This window comes from Crocodylus porosus, unplaced genomic scaffold (assembly GCF_001723895.1).
Source record: "Crocodylus porosus isolate Cpor-Errol unplaced genomic scaffold, CroPor_comp1, whole genome shotgun sequence".
Lineage (NCBI taxonomy): Eukaryota > Metazoa > Chordata > Crocodylia > Crocodylidae > Crocodylus > Crocodylus porosus.
In genome coordinates, this window is record NW_017728948.1 from 21,493,464 (window position 1) to 21,506,650 (window position 13,187).

Genomic DNA, 13,187 nt, shown 5'->3' on the forward strand with positions numbered 1-13,187 from the left:
GCGGAGCCTCGCCCCCGCCGCCGGCTCCCGAGGCAGCTGCGGCGCCCGGTCCGCGGGGAGGAGGAGGAGCGCTGGCACGGGCAGCACGGCGGAGCCCCGTCTCGCAGGGCAGCGCCCATGTCCCACAAGCAGGGTACTGCCGCCCGCCGCGTCCCCGTCCCCGTCCCCGTCCCTCCCCGCTCCCCGGGCGCGCACTGACTGTGGCTTTGCTTGTTTGACTAGTTGGCTGCGCCCCCGGCGAGGATGCCGTGGACTGGTGCCTCTATCAGCTCAATGGCACGGCGGAGTTGGAGGTCTCCGAAGGTAAGACCCGCTCGGGCAGCCCCCTCCCCTCGGCCATGGCAACGCCGGGGAAGAGGCGAGCTCGGGCGCGGGGCGCGGGCGGCTGCGGTGCCCGGGCGGAGGGATGGAGAGATTGTTGTTGCTCTCCGCCAGCAGCGGGCAGATCCCGGCATGACACAGAGGCCTTGCGGGAATGTTTCAACTGTTCTTGTTTTGTTAGGGGACATCAAGTTGGTAACTAAGGGCATCCCTGTGCAGTGGAGTAATCCTCGGAGTCAGATGACTGCCAGCCTGCGCCTGGCTTTGCAGTGCCTGGTGATAATGAATGTTGTTCTCTCTCTTGTCAACTCGGAAAGATGAATCCGAAGTAAAAATCATTCCTATGGGGCACGCAGACGAGCCTCCGCCTGCGTGTAAGAGCAAGGAACAAAATGGTTTTACCAGATGGGATTCGTGACCCTACAAAATGACCTCAAAGGTGCCCCGATGTGTGCTGCGCTATGGTGCCAAGGGGTGCCTTCAGTGCTCTGAAGTGACATGCCAGCTATGTAGAATAAACACTTATGCCGATGATTGGCTGTGCCTGTGGTGGTAATTTCTGAGGGATTTGTATTTTTTTTTTTTTTGTCTTCACGGAATATAAAAAAGTGCATTTTTTGCTCTTTATTTGGCTGGCTGAATGAAGTGGAGGTGCCACTAGATGCTGTTTAGATCCCGGTGCTCCAGTAGTGAGCTGAGTGTCGGGGCTCTGGGAGAGGTGTTCTCTATTCTGGTATGTATACAAAGACCACCAGGGTTTAAATCCCAAGGTGTATATTAGGGGGATACAATTATCCATGTGTTTGTACTACAGGCTGGTGAATCTGAAGGAGTTCTTGTTCAGCATGTGGATGCAGGGTTTTGTGAACATCACCAGGCCAGATGTGATGACGATATCTGGGGGTGGAAGTTATGTTCCTGTGAGGGAGTGCAGGATGTGATTGATAGCAGTCCTTGTGATTAGGCAGCACAGACTGGTGGAGACTTTTTTTGTCTTGTCTTTGCATTTCTGTTGGTTAAAGGCTTGAGTGAGTGGGATGTGCTATATAAAAACCTTATTTGTCTCTAAACAAATGTTTTGTCTGATTATATATTAGCCACTTAATGCATATTCTCGCAAACCTACTTTAAAGCTGCACTATTTTCTTAACTGCACTATTCATGCTGCAGGTCAACATTAAATGTATGGTTAGAGTATTTAATTTTTCCCCCCCCCAGTTTGATAACAAGGCCCATATTGACTTGAGTGTTAAACAGTGATACGTTATATAAGTCCAATTTTTAACTCATTCCTTAAAATGAGAAACCTCTTGTATATTATCCTCCAATCCACACTCATGAAAATACTTGCATGTCAGAGAGGAGATGTCCAGGACAGAAGCTGGACAACTGGGATGAACAAGCATAATTTGGTCTCCCACATTGTCTGTTGAGCCAGATTTGTTCAACTGTAGTAAACCCACTTAAGTTTTTGGCTTATATTAGAGACAAATTTGGCATTCTTCTACTTTCCAGATCACATGTTATTAACAGAACTGTGTTAATAGCTAGAATAGATATATTTAATATAATCTGCATTCCCTGCAGAGGTCTGTTTTGTAGCATGATGCTGTGCACTGCAGGCCTTCCTGGCTGCAAGCAAGATACAAGAACTGTGGATAAAATCCAAATATTTCCCTTTCCTAAACTTTGCCTTTTAATAGGAACATAAATAAAAACAGCAAAATAACCTTTACCAGAAAATTAGATACTTCTTGGATTTTTATTTTTTTTTGGTAGGGCCTGTCTATTCTGTTCCTCAGTTATTACTATTTCAAACAGAAGTTGCAATTCTTTCTATAGTTTTAGGTTGGAAACTTGTTTAAGCCTGGTGGAAATTGTACTAGTACATGCAGAGGCTTGTACCAGTGTAGCTACACTAATTTTTGATTGTAAACACCCATATGAAATATTTAGTGCATGGATATCTATCTACTAATATAAATAAATGTGTGGTTATAGTCTATTAATCAGCAAGGCATCAATTGCTGATTGTGCTTCTGAATGTATGCAGATATTTTTGTGATGACCTATCAGTAAAAGCTTCCAAAGTTGTGGAGTAACATTTCTCTCTTAGACTAGAAAAGTGAATTATTCTTTAGCAAAAATTTTGATTTAAGTGAGACAAAAAAAACACTCATTTACATAACAGAATGCAAAACTCCTTATTTAAAATGCAGAGGAAAAATAGAACATTTGAGTTAAACATAATTAGAGTTAAACGTAACAGTCAAAGCAAAGATAATCATGCCTGAGTTAGTCTTGGTGCTTTGAAACAAAAGCCTGTTTAAATAATATTTCTACTGTGTGTGAAGAAAAGCAATTTTTCTCTTTAAGAAAAGTTTCAAGGATCTCAATGTGCATTATCTGCATTAATGTAAGCACTCACAAAAGCTGGGAGGAAAATGTTATCAATTGATTGAGAGCAGTACATGCACAACACTTCTGGAAGTTAGGCTCAGACTCCTAGCTTTGGGCCTATGCTGGAAGTTCTAGACCATGCTAGTCTAAATTAAAAACAAACTTTTTAATCTAATGTTTTAAACCATGATCTTTAAGCTATTCATTTTGTAGTAATGTCTACTTTCATTCAAGTTGCAGATAGCTTTACATGTAATAGTAATTGGTTTAAGGGACTATTGAGCTCCAAGTTCAGATTTTTTTTTAATTGACTTATAACGCTTAAAATTTGAAATCTGTTTACAAGGTGAATTTTTTCTGTTTTCCATGTTTGAAACTCTTCTTATTAAAAGTAGCAGCACTGTTGCCATTGGTACCACATAATTTATATCCATTACTTTGTACATGAACTTCAGTGCGTCACATTGCAAGTCTCTATGTTGATTGAATGCTGTTTGAGAGGCTTGTTTGTGTTTTGAGAATTCTGAGTGTGCATATAAATATATATGTATATTGGTGCATATAGATGTACATGGGGAACCTTGTTTTAAACATGCATATAGGTTATATACTTTTTGAGGTCCTGAAGGCAGTAGGGAGTTTCATGAATTTGATTTCCAAGATCTACTTGTTTGCCATAGCTTTTACTCAAGAATAACATAGCACAAATAAATAACAGTAGATTTGCTTCATTATTCTCGTTTCTACCTCAGTGGAGTTCAGTTGAAATCAGTAGCATGACACCAAAAGTGTAAGTAATGCAATGGTGAATCAAGTCTTTAGTACCCAGGTATGAATAAATTAGGAATTTCTTTCCCTCTTGGTGCTGTGATCGTCATGTAACCTTTTCTTGGATAATGAAATAGAGTGAACTTTGATTTCTCATTACAGGGCATATTTTTCTAGATCCTTAATCATGCTTATAGCTCCATTTTGAACATTCAGCAAGTTTCAACTTTTTGTTTTTGAAATATGGACTCTAGAACTTAACACCAGCCTTTCTGGAACACTGTTAATGCCACTTTTTTTTTAATTTTATGTTTATACTGACAATTTGCGAACTTTTTACTGACATATGTTTTCTACAATGTACATAACCTTCTGCCGGGCCTGGGACAAGGTCTGGGTTCAAATTTAGGGGTTTAACAACAATCCTATTAAAAAAGTGTGGTTGCCAGTAAAAGGTTTGCAGATTATCAGTAAAAATAAATGTTTAAATTATTGGTTTAGCAAACCTGTTTATTGCAGCAATGGTACTATACCATGCTGCCCCCCACTCCCAGGGTCCCTTACTCCCATGCCCTGGTGCTCCTGACTGCACCCCATACCATGCTGCTATTTAAGCAGTCTTTTGTTTAATAGTGTGGATGTGCATAGCTTGTGTGTTAAGATCAACATTAGAATGATTTTGGGAACCTTGGTTGTTTTTATTACCATTATAATGTATGACTATTTATATATTTTTCTTGTGATCCAAAAAAGTAGTTTATTTTGGAATGTCTGTTTTTTCTTTTTTACGTTATCAGATTGAATATGTCAGGTTCCTGCTGCTTCACATAAGACATGCATACTGTTTAAGAGAGCTTGAACTTTGGATAAAACTTCCTGCCACCCTCTTTGATCCAATTATTCAGCTAGCACCTCAGCTCTGCGATTAGCTGAGTTCTTCAGCGTTTCAGTTTCTAGCCATTATTCTTTAGCTATTTCTGTTTCCAACATTTCTTTTTGGTTCCAGCCCCAAGCAAGTCCCTGTCCCATTTCATCTAGTATCAGTCCTGCCTACCCTGACATCTTGGCTACAGATTTTGAGCAGTGCTATCTTCCCAGCTGCAGCCTTATTTTCTCTTTGTCCATCCCTGTTGACTTTCTGTCTGTTAAGGTCTGCAGGTGGAGGTCTTGCGCTCTTCTGATGGTTACATTGTCTGGCAGAGTGAGTCCTCACTTATACCATTGGAAGTCTGCCATTGCACAGGTGCTTGCACAGCAGACCCTTGGATTTTTCCCCTGTCTCTGACCATTTCCAGGCTCCCTGGCTTAGCCCTTTGTTCATCTAAGCTTTGCCCCTGCAAGTCTTGGCAGGTGTGGGTTATCTTTCTCTATGTAACTAATCTGTTTTGGTTTTTTTCCCCTCATGGCTCCTACCAGTTGCAAAATGTTAAAATACACCTTTCTATAATTTTCATGAAAAAATGCACATAGTGGTGTATCTGATTATGCATTTAAGTTAGTCAGGCATAATTTTGAAATCTGTAGCCCAGAGTTAAATAGGGAGAGCTGCTTCTCTGTGCATATAGTTTTTATTATAAAATGTGACAAGCATTGATTTTTATTGTATATCAATATGGTAACTTCAAAATCAGTATCTTCAGTAGAAACTGGATTTTGCCTCTTACATTGTAATATAGTTTTATTTGCTGTAATTTCCTTTGGCAAGTGCTGGAAGCTGGAAAATACTGTACAGAAGTGCCATGTTTTAGGAACTCATTTTAAAGTGCAGGTTATGGGCCATTGACTAAATATGAGTCTGTATCTGTGCAGGAGAAATTACATGCAGATCCACCTGTTGTTGCAACAGGGTAACCTGTTCTTCCTTGGCCCCTTCTTTTAATTTGTTTGCCATATTTTATAGCCAACGTATGTAATTGGGGCTCCTGTATGGAGCTAAGCTCAGCCGGGTGAGTGGACTCCTGGGCTGCCCTTCCAAAATCCTATACCTCATGTGCTGTGCTGTGGGGAGGTCTTCTACCCTGCTGACAAGTGTACAGGATTTTTCCTATAGTGCAGTATTCCCAGGTATCTGTTTGAATTGTACTGAGAGAACTGCAGTCAGGTTTTACTGTTTAAGGCCTTCAGAGTCCCAACTAATAGTTTTCCAAATATGACCTCCCCCTCCCTAATAATCATACATTTTATTATTGTAATGTATGCCCATACAAATGTTAATGCTTTTTTTAATGTCTGTATTTAGCAGCCGTTTTCTGGGAAGCACGTACTATGGGGATTTAAAGCAGTTGTTCAAATATGCATGCCAGCAGGAGTTGACATCTTGTGGGGAATAAGCTCTGCAATGACACTGAGTTATACATGAGATTCAAGCACCTTTATCCTTTCTAACCTAGTGTCCTACTTGGATCTGTTCTACATAAACCCCTTCTATGAAATAATGATTACCTGCTCCAAGTTCCGGTGTGAGCATTTGGTACATTGTGACGAGGAACAGAGGAAAGGTGTACTTAAGAATTTCAGCGCTGCATATAATATTTGCTGTAAGCTGTTTTTGTAACTTGTCATTGTATATGAAGCCAGAAGAGGGAGCTACTTTATAAATTTCTAGCATATGAGCAACACAGTTATTTTCTAAACCATAATGGACCTTTTGAAAACCTGAAATTCCAACATTTTGTGTGATGGCTTGTGGGTTTTTTTGGTAATTTATTCCACAGTTTAATGATTGCTGAGAAAACCCTCAGAGGCTTATTCTCTGGGTGATTTTGATATCTATCAAGTCAACATTCATTATCCAATGACAAATATATACCATAATCTGAACGATTGGTTTTTATGGCAGCTGTAGCCTTTGTGTTCAAGCCAGGGAAAACAAGTAAGAAGCTTGTGGCCAGCCTTCTGTCTGTCCTCATCTTTCCTCTTTCTGTCATCCTATGCAGGTCTCTTTGTGGCAAGCAGGGTTGCTTTGTGGAGGCTCCATGCAACATTAGTATGAGACAAACTGTAAATCTGGCTTTGTGCAGGATTATTTTCTATGGGGTTGACAGACTCCTTGGGTGTTGTTCCTGGCAGTTGGGTGCACTTCACCCTATTAAATAATGTGTCACAAATTAGAAAATATAAGCATCACATGGCAAGGATAATGTGGACCAGCATCCTTTTTTTTTTTTTTTCTTTCTTGTATTTGGCAACTGTAGTTTAACTTTTACAACTGTTCATGATGCAGTAACAACTCTACTGTTGTAAATAGCGTATCTTTATTTTACACCTAAAAGAAACTTCATTTACAAGTGTCTGCTATTAAATCTTTGATTAGCCGTGCAGAACGACCAGCACTTTCTTTGCAGATTCTTGGCACGTGGATGAATTTGGTTGCAGTGCATTTTGTTCAGATGGGTACCTGCTGTTTCATAGCTATCTTGCTGTTATTACTGATCTCGAGGTGAATGCTATAATGACAAATCCTGTCAACATTCATTCCCATTGGTTCCCTGTTATCAGACGCATGCCATTAACAGCTGATGTAGAAATGTGGCTGATTAATCTTTATTAAGTAATTAGAGCATTTGCACGTTACATAGGTTTTCTTCCTGTCCAGAAGAATGCTATGTTCCTTGTTCCAAATGGAGGGTGGGAGGGAGAAGTTCTAACATTGAAAAATCCACCTTTTGTTTTATGTCAGAAAAATAAGAATACAGTAGTGTGCTAATTGGCTTTGTAGGGAATATCCTAATAAATTTGGGAGAGAATTTCTGGATGCTAATACAGCTTTCTTTTGCTGAAGATAAATACAGGGCAGTAAAAGTCCTTGCAGTGCCTTAAAGTGTGGGAATAAAGTATTCCAGAAGCTATCAGCATTGACTGAGTGCCACTGCATGTGGTAGAGTCCTGCTGTTGAGTTACTTCAGATTTCCAATTAGTAAATCTCTAAGTAAGACTTTGCCTTCGTGGGGTGTACTATTGGATTCTATTTCATGTCTGCATGTGATATCTTTATGTGGCCTTAAGGTACTTCTGCATTCTGCAAGGCTCTTAAAAGCATTTAAACAAAAGACTATTAAAATGAAGACAAATTTACTCGTAGCACTTTCCGGTTCAAATGTACCAGAGTGAAGAATGGTGTAGTTTATTTTTAGTTTTACACTGGTATTTTCTCATTTGAAAGAGATGATACAAGTCTGGTGTGTGTGTGTGTGTGTGTGTGTGTGTGTCTTATTTACACTCCTTTTATACTTACAGGATTTTTCTTACCATCAGAGGAGTTAAAATTGGACTGCTTTATATCCTGTGCTGCCCTTTCAAAATCTTACACCTCATAGGCAGAGGGGTTGCCTTGGCTGTGCTATTTGGGAGGTCATATATCTACATCTGTTTGATTATTTCTCCCTTCAGGATTTATTTTTGTCAGCATATGTACTACAGTGAGACCGTTGTATAATAACGAGTGTATACATGTGCTCGTATTTAACATTTGAAAAAATGTAAAAAATATACAAAATCCACAGCATTCTATGTCTAAGAATCTACTTATATATTCTCGATTCTTCATTTTCTTAAAATGCTAACCAATTTTCAGAGGTAATTTAGATGTAAACACATTTCATACTGGCTTATGTCACAGTGAATAGAGTAGGAAGCGATTTCTCAGAATAATTTCAGGGATGTGTTTAAAATGTAAACCTCCAAAAATGTTCTCCTTTTATCACATTATGTAATTTTCACAAGAATTTTTGGGAGCATGATGCAATATGTGCCTTTACTTCAACTGAAATAATTTTGGTGTTGTAGTTAAAGATAATGTATTCAGTTTAGAGACAATTAAATCTAGACACCAAGAAGAACCAGTGATTTTGAAGTTTTATTCTTATGGAGGGTGCATGTCATTCAAAAGGGAGTTGTAAAACTGTTTAGCATAATTTACATTGTTAGTGATGTGCTTTTCCATTTCAAACAACTGCCATAAGGAATGCCATAATGCTGCCTTCTAGGGTTCCTCGATCTAAAATAATTCACAATTTTATTTTGTGAATTATATTAAATTTCCTTCACTTAATGTAGAGTAATTTATTTTGCTATGAATGGACTCAAATAACTCCTTGCGTAAAGAAGAAAGAAAATTCCAATTACATGAAACTCTGCTGTTTAGAACGTTGTTTTTGCTTGTCGGTTTCTTGTTGAATCTGGGTTACTGAGTGACCTTCTGGATTTCTGTAAATTTTTAATTTGGTGGCCAGGAGCATGGAGGGACTTCTCAGGTTCCAGGTTGCCCAGATGGTTTTACTGATTTTTTTTTTTTTTTTTTTTTCCTCCTCTGCCCCCCCAATGTTCCCCAATGTATTTAGCATTTGTATAGAAGTTGTAAAGTTCCAGTTTGAAACTAGATACTCACTTCGGAAACATCATGGGGTTTGTTTGTTTTTTTTCATTTTATTTTATTTTATTTTTTTTAATTGCAAGAAGACTGACTATTGAGACAGAAGTTACATTTGTCACACTATTGGCCCCTTGAAAGAGCTCTACAGTTGTGCCTTAACAGAAGTACTTGGGTACAGAGTGCGTTGATTGCATGACAAATTAACCCTCATTGTATGAGGGTTCAAATGAAGGCACTCCAAAGTAGAACACCTTCTTCATTAACTTAGGTCTGCTCTGGCAACTGAGCTGCTGCTGCTCAGCCCTGCCCCCAGTTCTGTCTCAGGATGGGACGATGGGGGAGAAGGGAGGGGAGGAAGCTTGGGTTGGTGCTTGCCCAGCCTGCAGTGGAGTGGGGGTGGATGGATTGGAACCCCCCACCTGCAATCCAGGTGCCCATCAGGTGGAGGGCTCCAATCCACCCACCTCCACTCCACTGCAGGCTGGGCAGACACCAAGCCGAGCTTTCTCCCCTCCCTTCTCCCCCATCGTCCCATCCTGAGACGGCAACAGAGGTGGGAAAGGTGGGGCAGGACTAGAGGAAGAGGCTGCTGACACACAGGCTCTCTCACTGGATCAGCTCCAAACTGGAGCTTGATCCCCCTACCCTCCTGACCCAATAGCTAACATCTGTTGGGTCGAGAGGATTGATCTAACTCATGGTGCTTTCTGTGTAGAACAGGGAGCTGAACTTCTGTCTATGCCTTGGATTTACTCATAATACCCCAAAGTAGACATCATGGGTACAGATAGACATTTGCTTAGACAGGTCTAAGTGTAATAGGAATTGGTCAGAACCCATAACCGTCTTGGCACATGTAGATCAGTCTAAAAAATGGTGCAAGCAGTCTAAGGTATGAGGTACGCTCAATTTAGATTGATTTAGGTTAGACAGATGCATCAAGCTTCTGTACTGTTTCCATTTTGATTCAAGTTGGATCACTGTCCTGTGGCAGCCTCCTTTTGTGGTCTCTGCTACCCCTCCCTTTCAGGGAGGTGTACTATCATTTAGCCTGTGCTCAGCAAGCCCTTTCCCTGGGCTCTTCCAGCATGCAGCAAGTATGGCCCCTCTCCCCAGCCCGACTTCCTACTTTCAGCTATCTGTTAGCTGAGGGGAGGCATCTGTGTCCCCTGCATGAGCCCCAGGACCTGGACACCCAAGTTCCCAGGCCTTGCCCCTCACACCCCCAAAACCCTGTCACAAACCACACCATGACATACATGCAGACCCCAACACTGAAAAGTTTGGCAGCTGCAACACTGTAAATTGAAGCACATTTCTTCTTTGTGCCACATTCTTCTATTTTGAGGTGTATGCCGCTTGTGCTGAATTTGTGTGTGTGGGGAGGGGGGAACAGTGTCCAGGCAGCTAGGATTGTGGACAGTGCTGCCCAGGATACAGGGCCGGAGGAGCCTGGGCCAGGAGAACCATTGTCCAGTGCCAGGGCATGGGCACCTGGGGACTCAAAGGTCTAGGGCAAGGAAGTGGTTAGCCAGGGCTTTGTGGACCTGGACTCCTTTCTGCTCTCTGGGGCTGGTGCTTGAACCTCAGAGTGGGCTTGCTCTCTACAGCATTCCTGTGCTGTGCGTTCATGACACACTGTGTCTGGCTCACATGCCATACGTTCTCCCATGTTTTGCAGATGTTGGGGAAGGTGTGCAGCAACGATGACCTGTGGCAGGTTCTCATCCTCTACCTCAAGATGTGTGTTAAGAGCCTGCCAGCATGTCTTGAGATGGCCAAAGGCACACTCCACATTCATGTGAGTGTAGAGGTAGGATTCAGAGTGACCTAGACAAATTGGAAGATTTGGGCCAAAAAAATCTTATGAGGTTCAACAAGGACAAGTACAAATTCTGCACTTAGGATGGAAGAACACTATGCACTACTACAAGCTTGGGAAAAGACCTGGTGGTTACAGTGGACAATAAGATATGAGCCAGCAGTGTGCCCTTCTTGCCAGGAAGGCTAATGGCATGCTGGGCTGCATTAGTGGGGGCGTTGCCAGCAGATTGAAGGAAGTGATTATTCCCCTCTACTTGGCACTGCTGAGGCTGCACCTGGAGTACTCTGTCCAGTTTTGCCCCCCACTATAAAAAGGATGTGAACAAGTTGGAGAAAGTCCAGCGGAGGGCAGTGAAAGTGGTTTGGGGGATGGGGTACATGACTTCTGAGGAGAGGCTGAGGGAACTGGGCTTATTTAGTCTAGAGAAGAGGAGACTGAGAGGGGATTTCATAGCAGCCTTTAACTACCTGAAGGGTGGTTCAGAAGAGGATGGAGCTAGACTGCTCAGTGGTTACAAATGACAGAACAAGGAGCAATGGTCTCAAGTTGCAGCAAGGGAGGTTTAGGTTGGATGTTAGGAAAACCTTTCTCACTGGAACGGGCTACCCAGAGAGGTTGTAGAATCTCCATCCTTGGAGGTTTTAAGGCCCAGGTTGACAAAGCCCTGGCTGGAATGATCTAGTTGGGGATGGTCCTGCTTTGAGCAAGGGGTTGGATTAGATGTGACCTCCTGAGATCCCCTCCAACCCTAATTTTCTATGAGTCTATGTAGTACCTGCTCAGGCAGTAGTTGAAACGCTTCTTTTGGCAGTCTCGCTGCCCCACATAGGGTTATTGAGCCAGGCTAGGATGAGGTAAGCTGTATCTCTGATCACGAGGGGCAGGATGACGATAACACTGAAGCTGGGGACTCCAGGAGCATAGCACCCACTCATTGGCAGTCAGGGGGGCTCACATAGCAGCCTGGAAGGCATGCAGGAGTGCCCTCTGCCTGCGGTCCTTACTGAGTGGAGGCTACCTGCATGCCCCCTGCCCCCTTTCCTCTCCCCAGAGGGCAGACCTGTATGCTGTTTGCTCCTGATCTAAACTAGGCTGCTTACATGGTTTTCTCTAACTTGCATCAATTCTTTCCTGAGCTTTTTGAATGTCTATGGCCATTTAAATAGGATATTACTTCAGATTTTAAGCAAAATTCCCATTTCTGATATGCATGTGGTTCATCATCCACGTTCATTTCTTTTTTACATCTTTTGTAAAGCAAAGAGATCATCTTAACTGACTTGCTTTTATCATACAGGTATTTGGGGTTAATAGCCATGATTTCTGCTTATATTTGGTGCTTTCCTTTAGTTGTAGCTGAAAAATAACAGACAAATCCTACCCTGAGTTGACTATTTCTAGGGATTTTCTCTATAAGAACTGCTATGTCCAATGGCCTACTCTTGCCTAGAGATTCTCCAGTTCTTGTTACTAAGTTGTAGCTATGAGACCTTAGCTGACTGTTGGGTACATTGATGAGGGAGCTTTGTATTTTCATGCAGGGTCCCAAAATCTGACGTTATTCTTCAGAGCAATGACGTTTTTTACACCTCTAAAAATATTCTTTTAAAATAAAATATTTAATTTTTAAAACACTTTAAAATTGGAAGAAAAAGAGTACTTTTTAAAATGTAGTACATAAACTGGCTGTTCTAGAGTTCTCCCCTTGTGCTGTGTATTTTGTTATGGGTTAAATAGATTGCCAGTGTAATTTCTTGTGGCATAATAGATGTTTAAATTGTGAATTCACAGTGCAAGAAATATGCTGCAAAATTAAAAGCATGGTCAGTTTGTCATTGTTTTCAGCATATTTTTTCTTAATGTGGTGGTAGTGGGGAAGATAACATAAAAGTTTTAGCTTGGTCCCTAGAGTCTACCATTAGTAGGTCACATCTTCCCAGAGATCATCCCCAGTAGCAGTTTGATCCCATTCCCCATGCTCACATGGGACTCCACAGCAGCCTGTGACTAGTGTTTAGGTCATAAGCATCTCCTTTCTGCACTCCTTCTAGGTTAGGGACCAAGTCTCCCAATGTACTCATGGAGTGCCCATGAGCAGTGGGGATCCTGATGTTGACTAGAGCCCTTTGGCAGTACTTTAATACATACAAATACAGCAACTCAACAATGTGTACAACACAGACGTATGCACCCTGACATACAGAACATGAAAGAAATTCTGTGAACAAAGCACTGAGATTATGTATATGAACACTCAGAAGTCAGGAATTGCACCTTGTGGGTATGAATTACGATACTGTTTTTAATGACCTGATCCCGTGATGTTTCCTTAGGATCCCTACCTCATGCAAAGATGATATGTGGCATCATTATTCTCTGTTCTGTGTTTTGAAGTAGAGAATATCTGGAGTTCTGTATATAAGAAGTCATGGAGAGGTGTATTGTTTCAGTATTTTCATATTTAAGCATTCCTACCAGAAATGTTAATCCTTTTTTCCCCAT

General features: G+C 41.6%; 1 protein-coding gene across 1 annotated transcript in view; it reads left to right on the forward strand.

Moving 5' to 3' along the window:
• The first annotated feature begins 26 nt into the window (after positions 1-26).
• PPP2R2C (protein phosphatase 2 regulatory subunit Bgamma) overlaps positions 27-13,187 on the forward strand; it is a 350,473-nt gene continuing 337,312 nt past the window's right edge. Inside the window, exons 1-2 of the mRNA XM_019553339.1 lie at positions 27-133; positions 223-303. Coding sequence (XP_019408884.1) covers positions 118-133; positions 223-303 — 97 coding nt within the window. The 5' untranslated portion in view covers positions 27-117. The remainder of the gene's footprint in view (positions 134-222; positions 304-13,187) is intronic.